At 44.6% G+C, this 12880-nt stretch overlaps 1 protein-coding gene across 1 annotated transcript in view; it reads left to right on the top strand.

The window, feature by feature from the left end:
* LOC146193436 (venom allergen 5-like) overlaps positions 1-12880 on the top strand; it is a 70022-nt gene that overhangs the window by 42517 nt on the left and 14625 nt on the right. Inside the window, exons 2-3 of the mRNA XM_084600550.1 lie at positions 167-257; positions 7127-7302. Of these exons, the coding sequence (XP_084456676.1) occupies positions 167-257; positions 7127-7302 (267 nt within the window). The remainder of the gene's footprint in view (positions 1-166; positions 258-7126; positions 7303-12880) is intronic.

The raw sequence follows: 12880 nt of genomic DNA, 5'->3' as shown, positions 1-12880 counted from the left end.
TCAAATAATTGAGAGGTTCTTAATTTTAAACCTTAAACCATTAGAATAATGCTGTCTTTTTAAGAGAGATTGCATTATAAATTTGGTGATTACAAAAAGAAGTCATATTTCTTTTACCAAACGCGTAACGTTCGCTTCCTTGTATACCGCCTCGTATGTGTTACAGAAATGGGACGACGAGCTTGCCGAAGTGGCCCAAGCGTTCAGTGACCTATGCGACGACAGCGGACACGACGACAAACAGGCGCGGATTACATGTAAGCTTCCACGCAGCACAAAGAATAGAATATGGGAAGATTTTTTGTCATATTACTATGCATAGTTAAGTTATTGCACCAGGCTAGCCATCAAATGGGTCTCAGAAGCGTTTTATGTTCTCTGGAAAAAACGTAACCTTATAGTCAAGAAAATCGAGAGCAGATATCAAGATAATGACAAAAGCGGAAAGCTGTGTTAGCTTCCAATATTTTAGATGCAGCCAATGAAGGAAAAAGGGAGGGGAAAGATGGTGGATATTGCAGCTGATAGCGCATGCCTTTAGTTTCACGTCAGCAATATATCATAAGCAAGAACATGAATTGCTACTGAGATGGAAGAAAGAACATATTGCGCATATGCGCCTGGAGGTTACAGTACGCTGCGTGCTATTTTTTTTACGGAAATTGTAACTCATTCCTCTCATCGAAGAGCACCTAGTATAACCGGATTAAAGATTCTCAGCAGTCATCAGTGAAGACCTCGATTTCTGCACTAAATATCAGCGTTTGCAGTCGCGTATGTACACCATGCATTCTCTTGAGAATCCATATGCCTCTTTGGTTTATTTTTGTAATTTATTTTGCTCTTGGTATTTTTTCCTTGTTTTACTTTTTTCTCGTTGTTCATGATGTACACACGAAGAAGTGAAATAGTTTGAGGTTTCACCGGAGAAGGGGTAGGCAGCGAACGCGATGGTTAGATGGCATTCTCGAGGCATTGCAGATGAAGCTATGTGATATTCAGAAGATAGTGAGAGACCGGAAAGCGTGGCGTGACATGGTCCATAGGGTCACGAAGAGTCGGACACGACTGAACGCCTGAACTGAACTGAGTTCACCCACCGCGGTGGTGCAGTGGTACGCAAACAAAAACCTCGGATACTGCTGCTCTCGATAATGCTCAGACAAAATGGTTTAGTATACAACCAGAAAAGCAATGGCGACAGGGGGCAGCCTTGACGTACAGAGCGTTGCACTTGGATGCGCTCACCCACCTTCTTATTTACTATCAGGCGCGTCGAGCACTCTCTGTACGCCATTGCGACTCCTTTGCAAATATCTGATCCCACATTGGCATGCTCTAAAATTGATAAGACATCATGAGGCACCTTAACGAAGGCTTTCTCTAGGTCAAGCTGAAGCATGGCAACACTCTCATGCAAGGCGTCGCAACACTCCAGCACAGACCGTGCCTTGTGGATATTGGTATATATGGTTCAGCCTCTAACGCCGTAGATTTGGTGCGATCCTACTAATTCTTCCATTACAGTTTGAAGCCTTTTAGCTAGAATTTTCATGGAGATCTTATAATCTGTGTTTGTCAGGGATATTGGTCTGTAAGCGGTAGTTTGTTGAAGCTTGGCTTCGTCAGCGTTTTTTGTATTAAAATTGTATGGGCTGTTAGAAAATTCGGGGGAGCATATCCCTGTCATAGACCTCATTAAATAATGTAGTCAAAACTGGGGCGAAATCGCCTTTGAATTTTTCATAAAGGGCGGCTGCAAGCCCGTCTGATCCTGGATACTTTCCAGGCTTAAGGTCTTCTATGGCTTTATTTACTTCTCCTTCGGAGATTGGTAGCTCTAGACGTTTTTTTGTTTCCTCATCCAGCCTTGGTATAAAAGAAAGGAAACTGGACTCGAATTGTTCGATTTTACCTTCTGTGTGACTAAAACGTCCGCTGTAGTATTCATAAAAGGCCCTCTCTATATTCGTTTATCTGAACAGACTACACCTTTCCATTCCATTTTTGATATGTCATTCTTGCTGGCGTGCTTCTTTTCTAATTAAAGAGTACGTTTTGTGGGCATTTCGCCCGCGAATAGGCGCTGTGCGCTCGCCCTCACCATCGCACCTTGATATCTCACCGTATCGCCTCCAATTTCTGCTTGACGGAGCGGATTTCTTCCATGCACGAACCCGACTGCTTGCACTCTTGCGTCAGTAGAAACGTGAGGTCGTTTCTAAGTGCCTTTTCTTTTACTTTTTCTTGCTGTTTTATAGCACACGATCGTTCAATCGCATTCATCTTTATTTCCTGTTTAAATCTTTCCCATTTTTTTCCTTGAGATTCATTACTGGCAATTTGCATCTCATTTAAAGCTGACACCACTTGTCCCACAAAACTATCGTCTTTCAGAAGCCCTCATTAAGTTTCCAGTTTTCCCATACAAATTTGTTTCGTTTTCTATTTCTTTTTCCAATCCCAAAGACAACAAGACAGTGGTCACTAAACAGCACTGGTTGTACGCGGTATTCACAGCAGTATGGTATTAGTTCGGCAGATACGTATGCCCTATCCAAAAGTGCGTGGCTTCTTCCCTGGAAATGACTGAAAAGCGCTCCAGTAGCGTTTCCGATGCAATCGCCGACATCATCAAGATGGCATTGCTCAATTATGTCACTGAAACAGGCAGTAGTCGCATCTCGAAAAGGCTTAGTACTAGTCTTGTATCGGGCCATGCATACGCAGTTGAAATCACCAAGTGGAACGACCATATGACGCACATAAACACATCAGGCGATCCACCACCTTCCCCACTTCCCCCAGATCCGTTCCTGTCCCAAGTTTTCGATTCGCAAGTTCTGCGCCAGCGCACACGCGCTCTCATTCCTCCGTGTTCGCACCCTCTCCCCGTAGTCTTACTCGGCAGGAAGAGGTGACAGTGCGCCGGATCCGGGCAGGGGCGGCTCTGACCCCATACGTTCGACGTCGATGGCGGAAAAAAGATCTACCAGTGACTGACAGGTGCCCTCAATGTGACACTCCACCTGACGTCTGCGATGTGCATCACTTGTTGTGGACGTGTCCGTCAACGACTCACATTGGGCAACGTATAATCATGAAGGTGGGCCTGCGGTGGAATCGCGATTGTGGTTATGAGAAATGGACAATGGACAATCGCTACACTGCCAACCTTCTCGAATACATAAGCGCAACTGGACTTTACTCCTTCTTTTAACTTTCTATCTCCTGCATCCCATTCCCCCTTTGCCAATCATTAAAAAAAAAGAAAAAATAAGAACGACCATACGTTCTGTGTCACAGTAATAGCTGATATTCTCAAAACGTTTTCGCCTCTCATCGGGATTAGCGTGCGCGTAAATACAGATAATGCGCCACTTGAAATTAGCTAATGTAATGTCACAGTTAATCCAACGGCCGCTATCAGTGGTCACAGCACTTTCCACAACCGCACCCAACGATTGGCTAACCAAAACCATACAACCTGCCGAAGTCCCTACCGCATGAAACACGCAAACATCATATCAACTGCTGAAAGGGCGCACCATACTGTCGGTCTGGTCTTGTGTCTCAATTTTGGTCTCTTGCACCGCTACAATATCTAGTTCCTGCTCTGTAAATAGTCGCAACAGTTGGTTTTGCATCCTTCTGGAGGACAGACCCGTGATATTGAGCGTTGCGACTAGAATGCTCCTAGAAGAACGGCTGATTGGGCGAATTGGTGAACCATGATGGACAGTAATATGATGATGGACATTGATGGCCGTCGTTGTCCACGTCTCCTCTTTGTCTCGTCTTTGCTGCGCACTTATATTACTGTCCATCATAGAATGCTCCTTTCAAACAACGCCGTCGCTAAGCAAGGTCAGGACGCCAGTATAGCGCTTAACTTTGCGCGCACAGCGCCGCGCCATGTAGTGCCGTCCCGCCATTGTTTAGGATTCCGGGTTGTCGCCACAAGGAAGCGACGACGATCGTGTCCCTCTCGTGACGAGCTGTTTCTTCACATCGGCGACGCACCAGTGACGTTCTAGACGCCGCAGTCGCTGCTCCTGGCTCTCTCTAGTCACCTCATCATTGCGCCGTTTAGCTGTCGCAGAATCAAAGTCCATAGCTGTCATACTGTATTTTCCAGTGGAGTTCAAGGAAACTTGCGGCGAACCGGTAGTGCTGCTCGTGGTATCCGTCTCTGGCGGACTAAGCTTCTGTGCCAACTACGAAAGCATTCGCAGTGTTGTCAAATGGGTGAAGGACTTTTGTTCTGTGAGGGGTAGTGCTGTGACCGGGGATAAGTGTCTGGGTTTCTGGCATGGAGAGTGGCACACAACCCCTGCGAATTTCGTGAACATGCCTTGGGTAACAACCTCAGTGAAGTATCTAGGAGTGCCACTGGAAAAATACCGAGACAGTGAGTCATATTGGAACAAGCAGGTTTTATAAGTACGTGAGAAGGCCGACAGACTAAAAGGATTCGGTTGGTCTATGTTTGCACGTGCTACGATTTGTAATCTATTTCTTGTTACCAAGATATGGTACGTGGTACACTGCATTGTTCTCATGTGAATGTGCACAGATTTCACCTTGTGTTCGCCATGTTTGTGTGGGGAAGTACTTGGGAGCGCACCCACCGAACCAACTTGTTTCATCGCGTCCGCTCTGGAGGAGTTGGTTTAGCGCATTTGTATTTGCGCCATGTGGTTACCCGCTTTATGTTATTTCGTGAAGAAAGCACCCAGTTTTACGAACTGTGTGTCAGGTTAGATTGAGCAGAGTGCTACCAACGTTTTTTTCAAACTCGGCGAGCATGCAAGGGAGGATTTTCGGAATCCTTAAAGAAGTGTGCATGTCATGTCGTGTGTTGCAAGCCCATTTTTTGTTTGAATACTTATCAACTGTGACGCGAAAGGAACGTTACAAGGACTTGTGCGGTGTCTTTCTCCCGATCCCATTGTGTGTGTGTGTGTGTGTGTGTGTGTGTGTGTGTGTGTGTGTGTGTGTGTGTGTGTGTGTGTGTGTGTGTGTGTGTGTGTGTGTGTGTGTGTGTGTGTGTGTGTGTGTGTGTGTGTGTGTGTGATGTTCTATATGTGTAAACTCTAATAATAAATTAGGCAATAAAGAAAAAAAACGGTGGTGCACTGGTAAGACGCCCGACTACTGTGCCAGAGTACCCGGGTCCGAATCCGGCCGCGGTTGTTGCCTTCCGATGGAGGCGAAAAAGAGACGTTCATGTGCGATGTTAAGCGCACGTCTTTCTCTCACTGTTTATTTTTTCTTTCTTGTGTAGTTTTGTGTTGCGCATTGTGTATTTGTGTATTCTTGTGTGTGTATCAGCGCAGGTGGCTCAGCTATAGAGCCAGTAGCAGACCTGTGCATTTTCTTTTCTTTCTTCCTACAGCCACAACAACAGCGTGTGTTAAAAACTGTCAGGTGGTCGAAATTACTCCATGTAGCCCTAACCTAGGACTCCTCTTTCTCTCCTTCCGCTTTCACTACTACCTTCCTCCCTTCCCTTACGGCTCGTTGAAGGTGCCCACAAAACATTTGTGATAGATACTGCTCCTTTCCCTTCGTGTGAACCAAATAATATTACTATTTTGAGGTTTCCAAACGTTCCCATAATTATTTTTTCATTAGATATGCTTACTCGGCATAGCCTCAAGAACGCCCTAACCTAACTCTGTGCAAAAACTAATAAACTATTTAAATTACGAATCAGCGTTTATTTATTGAAAGAATAAATCCTTATTCTGGAAGCTATATTGAAAAAGGTTGTGCGCAACTTCGATTTCATGCAAGCAGTAGAGCGTGTTTTTGCACCTTCTGCTAGAGGTTAACACATAATGCTTTATACCTGTAAACTCATATAGGCTTTTATATATATGCTTTATAAATTTAGGTGTTTGTCTCCTCAGAGACTATATGCACAACCACTGCGCAAACTTAAAAGATGTATGTGTGCCAAGGTTGCTTTTTAAATACTGACTTCCAGTTTGGTTGGTTGGTTTGGTTCGTTGGTTTGTGGGGTTTAACGTCCCAAAGCGACTTAGGCCATGAGAGACGCCGTAGTGGAGGACTCCGGAAATTTCGACCCCCTGGGGTTCTTCAAATTGCACTGACATCGCAGAGCACGCGGGCATTTTGCTTTTCGCTGCCATCGAGAAGCGGCCGCCGAGGCCGAGATTCGATCACGCGTCCTTGGGAACAGTAGTCGAGCGCCATAACCACTGCGCCACCCCGGCGGGGTACTTCCAGTTTACAGTTTACTCGCGTCAATCGCACTGAGAAGCTCAAGTTTCTTTTTGGTTTCAATGAACGTAAAGTTCAAAGCCTACTCATTTTATGGTGATGCCGCCAGAAGGGAGCCAAACGATTTTGACCAATTATTGGTCCTCAGCCTACATTTAGTACAGTGCACCGAAATTTTGTGTTCCTTCATCAAAACGCGGCTACTGCAGCCAGCGTCGTACCCGTGTCTCGTGGATCAGTAACCTATTGCTCCATTTTATCAGCTGCCATTACAGGCCGCCATAGGTTTATCTGCAAAGCGTGTATGAGCCCAAAAGCTTTAAGTTAAAGGGCAATATTGAAAATGGGCACAATAAAATATTTTGGTGCTACGTTCCCAATCTTGCCCTTGTAAGCGTCGCCTCATGCATGTATATTGGTACATTATCATTTTTTGAAATTATTAAGGATGCCTAACTGGCCTTCATCACGTAGAAAAACCTGAATGTCTAGCCACCATCCAACAAATTGTCCATGATACGCAGCCATCATCGGCGTCTCATAATTGTCAGTTGTGTTATTTGCCTTGTAAGGCTTATTGCGCCTTGATAACTGCTAAACAAACTGCTGTTTATAGTAGTTAAAGTAAATAAATATGTTATGCATATCACTCCCACTGCGCTGGATATTTTCTCTTCGTACAATATAAAGTTAGGGCTCGAAAAGCAACCACACAAAGGCAGACTAACGACACACAGCACCAGCGCTAAAGCACTTGTCCTCTGTGCTGTTAGTCCGTCTGTGTGTGGTTGTGTTTTGTGCTCTAACTTTATAACGTTCAATATACACCAAATCGCCCAGGAAGAAATTATATTGAAGTTTATTTCTCTTCGGACAGCCAAATTCGACAAGGTGGGCCAGAATCTTGCCTACAATTATGAACCGACTCAGACGTCCACTGTGGATGCTGCCGGACGCGTTAAAGACTGGTTCGACGAGTACAAGGACTTCAATCCAGGATTTGTCGACCCGTTTCAAACAGCCAGGGGCCCAGCTGTGTTGCATTTCACACAGGTATACGTAATGCATTATGGGCGTCGACCTACGATCGATCCATGGTGATTAAAGACGCTAGCCCTAATGGTCCCGAAATGTAGGCACATTTTTTGTTTTGCCTTATGTGTAGAATATTTTAAGTACATCTTCTGAGCCTCTAAATGGTAATCATGATTGAAATATCAGGGCAGGCTAGGAAAAAAGCCTGAAATATTAATCTAAGCAAAAGTAGGTGAAAGTTTAGTCAAAAGTAAGGTTATCTACGTCTGCTGTTCCTTAGATAAGCAAGGAGTGTCCGTTAAGGTGCAGTTATCTTTTCTTATTTTTTGATGCATAATGAGCACGAAGTACGCTAGGGGTATATAGAGCAGTTGAGTACTTGTATTAGTAATATAGTTTGAATAATACGAGCAAGCCTTGGCGCAGAGATTCCTGCCCTTTTTCCATCCGCTAAGCATCGCCACCATATCATACTTAGAAATGCGTAGTGCTTTCCTTGTTATGCAGAACAAGTACTCGAATTTATATTACTCAGAAATTTACGCGCCGTAATTTCCAATGTCACAAGACTGCCAAGCGGTACTTAGCCTTACTCTACGGGGGCCATAATTTACTTATTTTTGTGTCTACCTTACAGTAGAATCTCAGGATCGTAGAGGGTGCTGATATAAGGGCTAATGATTATGGAATGAGTGTTTAGTGGTACAATTAACAAACACTTAGTGTCTTGATCACTAGCATGGTTCTACTTCATAGAGGAGTCCAACACAGCACCGCGATGATGGACATGAAAGAAAGACGAGTGCTGTCTTACAACTCAAGATTGTTATTTTAAAACAAATTCATTATACACGCTTCCACATCAACAGTAAGCATGCGCCTCCCCTAACAAGATTATTCATGATAGCTTATTCAGTGTCATTTCGTGAAGGATCACTACAGCTGCGCTTACATGCATGTTATCCGTCAACTGGAAGCTGTGTTTACACGCCGGTTACCATTCCCATGGAGATGATAGGCTTGATATATTTTGGTGGTTATTTGGTCCCTATGCCCACAAATAAGTTTGGTTTGCTTGAAATAGGTGGCCACAATTTCATGCGAATCGGAGATGTTACTCAAAGTTCAGTCTCTATATACGGTAGACGGCAGAAGACTTTTAACGACGGATTATTGTGTCTTATACTTGTATTTTGCACAATGTTAAGTCTGTCTAATATATCTTTTACCGGAGGAAATTTCAACGTCATACAAAGCCCTTTCAGCACATGACCCGTACTTAACCTGGAGATTTATCTTGCAGGCTCTACTGTCGGTTTTTCGTTGCTTAGCAAAAGTTTCTCTCGTATCGACTTTGGTACATACTTTTCTGTGTTTCTTTCGTGGCTGAGAACAACATATGAATGCAATATCTGCCGCCTACCTTCTTCAGTCTATGGAGAGCTGATGAAATCATGGGATAACCGTATGCCTCTTCGTACCGGAATGCTCTGATGAACCGTAACTTTTGAAGCACTAAAGTTTCTTTAACCTTTTATTGGAAGAAATATTACTTCTTTCGAAAATGCTGTCGATGTCAAACATAGAAGCTACTGACGCAAATGTTGCATTTCGTAGAGGTGAAATATATACCAAACAGATTGGAAATTTTGTAAACACCCGTTAACGCCATCAAAATACTGCGTTAAATGTTGCTCCATCGTCTGACATAGCATTAATATGCAAGAGGTTGCCTCTTGAATATTCCTGATTCCTCTAATAAAAATTATGCATACCTCTTTTAGACGAAACTAAATGTATTTGCAGGCATAAGGACAAAATAACAAGATTAATTAGTGAGGCCAATCTCATCCACGAAAATGGTGACACCTGTGTAAGCACAGCTTTATTGCTCCGTCACGGTTGTGAGCTTGAATATCTTGATTATAAAAATTAGGACTATTTCGCGACACGCATGCGTCCTTGTTGTCTTTGAAAGTATATTCATAAACGCTTTTTCCTAAATATATCTTGAGTTGCTGGCGCTTGTTCTTTCTTGTCCCTCGTCGCGAAGCCGTTTTTAGTTCTTCAATGATGCACCACATCGCTCACTTTTTGGTTCTGCGGTTCTGCCTCAATTTTTCAGTCTACAAAGCTTGGCAATATCATGTTCGGGGCGTGCTACTGTGACTGGCTCACTCAGCCAGTGTCATTAGAAACAAATCCATTAGCCGGCTGTAGTTGGAGTTGCATGGGTGCCAGACATTACATTTCGGCGGGCTGAAACGCGAGCAATCGTCCTAATTCTAGGCTTTGTTGCTGCTAAAGATTGTTTTCTGCGTAAAAGTACTCTGAAGTATTAGTCATAATACAGACGTTGGGAGCTTACTCGGTTATTGTAGCTGTCAGATGCAAACCCTTAAATTCCTGCATCTATACTAGTTTTCCACGGCCACTCTGGTCAGGATGGACACGCACTTAGATTGGTGAGCGGATGAATTGTGTTGCACGTTTCATTATCGATCGTCTCCCTATACCCAAGGTTCTTCCCCAGTCTGAAGGATCGAGTCAAAACACTTTACAGTAGGATAAACTCTCTTTTCATCCATCGAAGGGCTTCTGTCTTTTCGAGGTGGCAATGCGGTGGTATTGCTATCCTTTTTGCAAGTCGTAGAAAATGTGAATTTCTTTCCGAATTCTGTATAATCAATGATGACTATGAAATTATGACGCTGCAAAACAGGAAGGCAACAATTTTAGTTGTCTACCGTCTATCGCATGGAATGTCATGCGCTTCGTTCAGTTTTGAAGCATTCCTGAGGTACGCTTCACAAAGAAATAATAAGTGTATCAATGGCGGTGACGTCAATATAACCTTTCTGGACTATGTGCATGCGGATGATTTCAAAGCGCAGCTATTTTCTTTCGGTTTCTTAAATGTGTCTGTTGAAAAAGATCCCATAACTTTTTCAACAGCTTCGACAATCGAATTTTTGATAACTATCATTGACACGACCATTTACGGCGCAGGCACAGTTTCCTGTGACGTGAATGGTCATTATCCGCTTTTTCTGACTCACTTTAGCAACCCTGTAGCAACTATTGAACAAAGCAAACCTTTAGTTACATAATATATCACCAAATTTAGTTGGAACTGTTTAAACAAGCAGTCATGTCCCAAGACTTAGCTTGAATAAAATTCAAAGGTGACGAAATGAAGCATATAACGAAGTCATCCAGCTCTTCGTAGTTTTCTATGCTAAACACTTTTACTTCGAGACAATTAAGTGCTGTAAGAAGGCCACAAAGCCTTAAATAACAAAGCAACATCCAAAATTATTAAGTTAAAAAAAACGCTTTATTAATATTTCTTACGGACAGGATTAGAAGCGGCCTTGAAAGAAGGTAAAATCAGAGGGTCTCTTAGATGTCTGTTAAATCGAGAATGGCGAAAGCGTACCCTTCCTCTCCTATCATTTGCCTCTAATCGTTTACTTTTTATAGGCGTTCTTTGCAGTACGAAATATAATTGCTTTACAGGAAAGGACAGGCAGATTATCTGTCACTCTCTCGGGCAAGTGTGAGTTTGGACTGACGATACACCATCGGTCCTGTAGCATGGCGCTGATTGATAAACTTTATTGGGGAAAATTGGGGTTAGGGGTAGTGGGTTAGGAAAGAGCGGTAGTTGGGAGTCCGCTGTTTAAGAGTCCGTTGACCTGAGCAGCGGCGCTTGCCCGCTGCACCAGCATGAGCTGATGCTGTGCGTCCGAGACGGCTAGAAGGTCATCCCACTGCTCAGGACTAGGACTATCTATTTCAGGCATTACGGGGCTTGCCCTACATCTTCATGTTGTGTGGTGTTCTCTGCGCGCTTAAGTGTGGGGTTGCAGCTGGCAGGAAGGCTTAAGGAGAACACACCAAACACATCGCGGAATCTCGCACACACATTCAACGCCTAAAAGAGGTGTCGCCAGGTCTCGCGCACGACTCTCGTGCTCGGGATTTCATTCTATGAACCTAGAAAGGCTCTCGCCTTAAAATTTTTGTAATGCGTTAAATGATAAGCTGATATGTGAGGCATTTGCATGCTATGAACTAATGTTTGCAAATCTAACTCAGTAATATCCTGATACTGGAGGAAATAACAGTATATTCAGGAGTCGAAAAGCGAACTCTATTCCTGATACTATATATTTCGGACGGCCGAGAATTAATGGAAACGAAATTAGTGAATACTTAACTCGTTGATTTGTTAATGCTCCTGTTCCCGCTCCCAGAGGTAATCCCTCGGAGGAATTAATACAAGAAAGTAGCATAACTCAAAATATTGTTACGGGGGTAGTGCAGCTTGAGGTTGCAGAGAGCGGAGACGGGAGACAAGGCTTTCACACGACAGGCTTCTCCGCAAGCACCAGCCGACACTGCTCGAACGTCGTCGTCGTGTTTGCCAAAACTACCGATATTCTTCGTTTTTCTTCTTATGGGCATATCAGTGCATTCACCGCGTAACGTAACACTACCCCGCCGGCTGAAAAGCACCGTCCCGGTGCGTACTAGCGTCCAAATCAGGGTCCGTGTAGTACGGCTTTAGGCGTGCAACATGGAGCGTCTCGGTTCGTTGTCTAGAGGTATGACGTGCGGGGTGCAAGGGCGCAATTTCTTATGTTACTGGAGTCATTTGTCGTAAAATACGGTAGGGTCCTATGTAATGGGACAAAGGTTTTTCCGAGAGGCGAACGCGGCGAGCTGGGGTCCAAAGCAGCACGAGAAGCCCGCAAGAATACTGGGTGTTGTGATGACAGAAATCATAGCGGCGTTTCTGGGAGTGCTGGGAGGCTGCGAGTCGGTTGCGAGCAACAATGCGGGCAGCATCAGCTCGGGCTATGGCATCACGAGCATATGAGCTGGTAGGGGCGACAGAAGGCTGTCAAAAGGAAGCAGAGGTGCACGGCCGTATAGAAGATAGAAGGGGAAGTAGCCGGTAGTGTCGTGACGCGACGAATTGTATGCAAATGTCACAAATGGCAGCGTTATGTCCCTGTCGCGATAGTCATCAGAAACGTACATAGAAAGCATGTCAGTTAAAGTCCGGTTAAGGCATTCAGTAAGCCCGTTCGTCTGTGGATGGTAGGCAGTCGTGAGAGAAAGACGAACGTTGCACAACTGTAGGATCTCGTCGACTATACGCGCAAAAAAGCAACGGCCACGGTCGGTGAGCAGTTGGCGGGGGGCTCCATGGACGAGTATAACGTCGTTGAGGAGGAAAGCAGCAACATCAGTTTCACAACTGGTTGGTATTGCTCGTGTGACCGCGTAGTGTGTGGTGTAATCAGTGGTCAGCGCAATCCATTTGTTCGCCAATGTGGACAGTGGAAAAGGCCCTAAACGATCCAGACCCATTCGAGAAAATGGGTCTATGGGGGTGTAGGTCGGCTGCGGAAGTCAAGCTGGTAAAACTGATGGCTTTTTCCGACGTTGACAGTGGTCACAGGCAGCCACGTAGCGGCGGACTGCGCGGTATAGGCCTGGCCAAAGGAATCGACGGCGCACACTGTCGTATGTGCGAGAGACGACTAGATGAGCCGCTGTGGGAACGTCGTGAAGCTGTTCAAGA

This window comes from Amblyomma maculatum, chromosome 4 (assembly GCF_055883805.1).
Source record: "Amblyomma maculatum isolate TAMU_Amacu chromosome 4, ASM5588380v1, whole genome shotgun sequence".
Lineage (NCBI taxonomy): Eukaryota > Metazoa > Arthropoda > Arachnida > Ixodida > Ixodidae > Amblyomma > Amblyomma maculatum.
The sequence above is the reverse complement of the archived record's forward strand: the minus strand, read 5'-3'. Positions and strand labels throughout refer to the sequence as shown.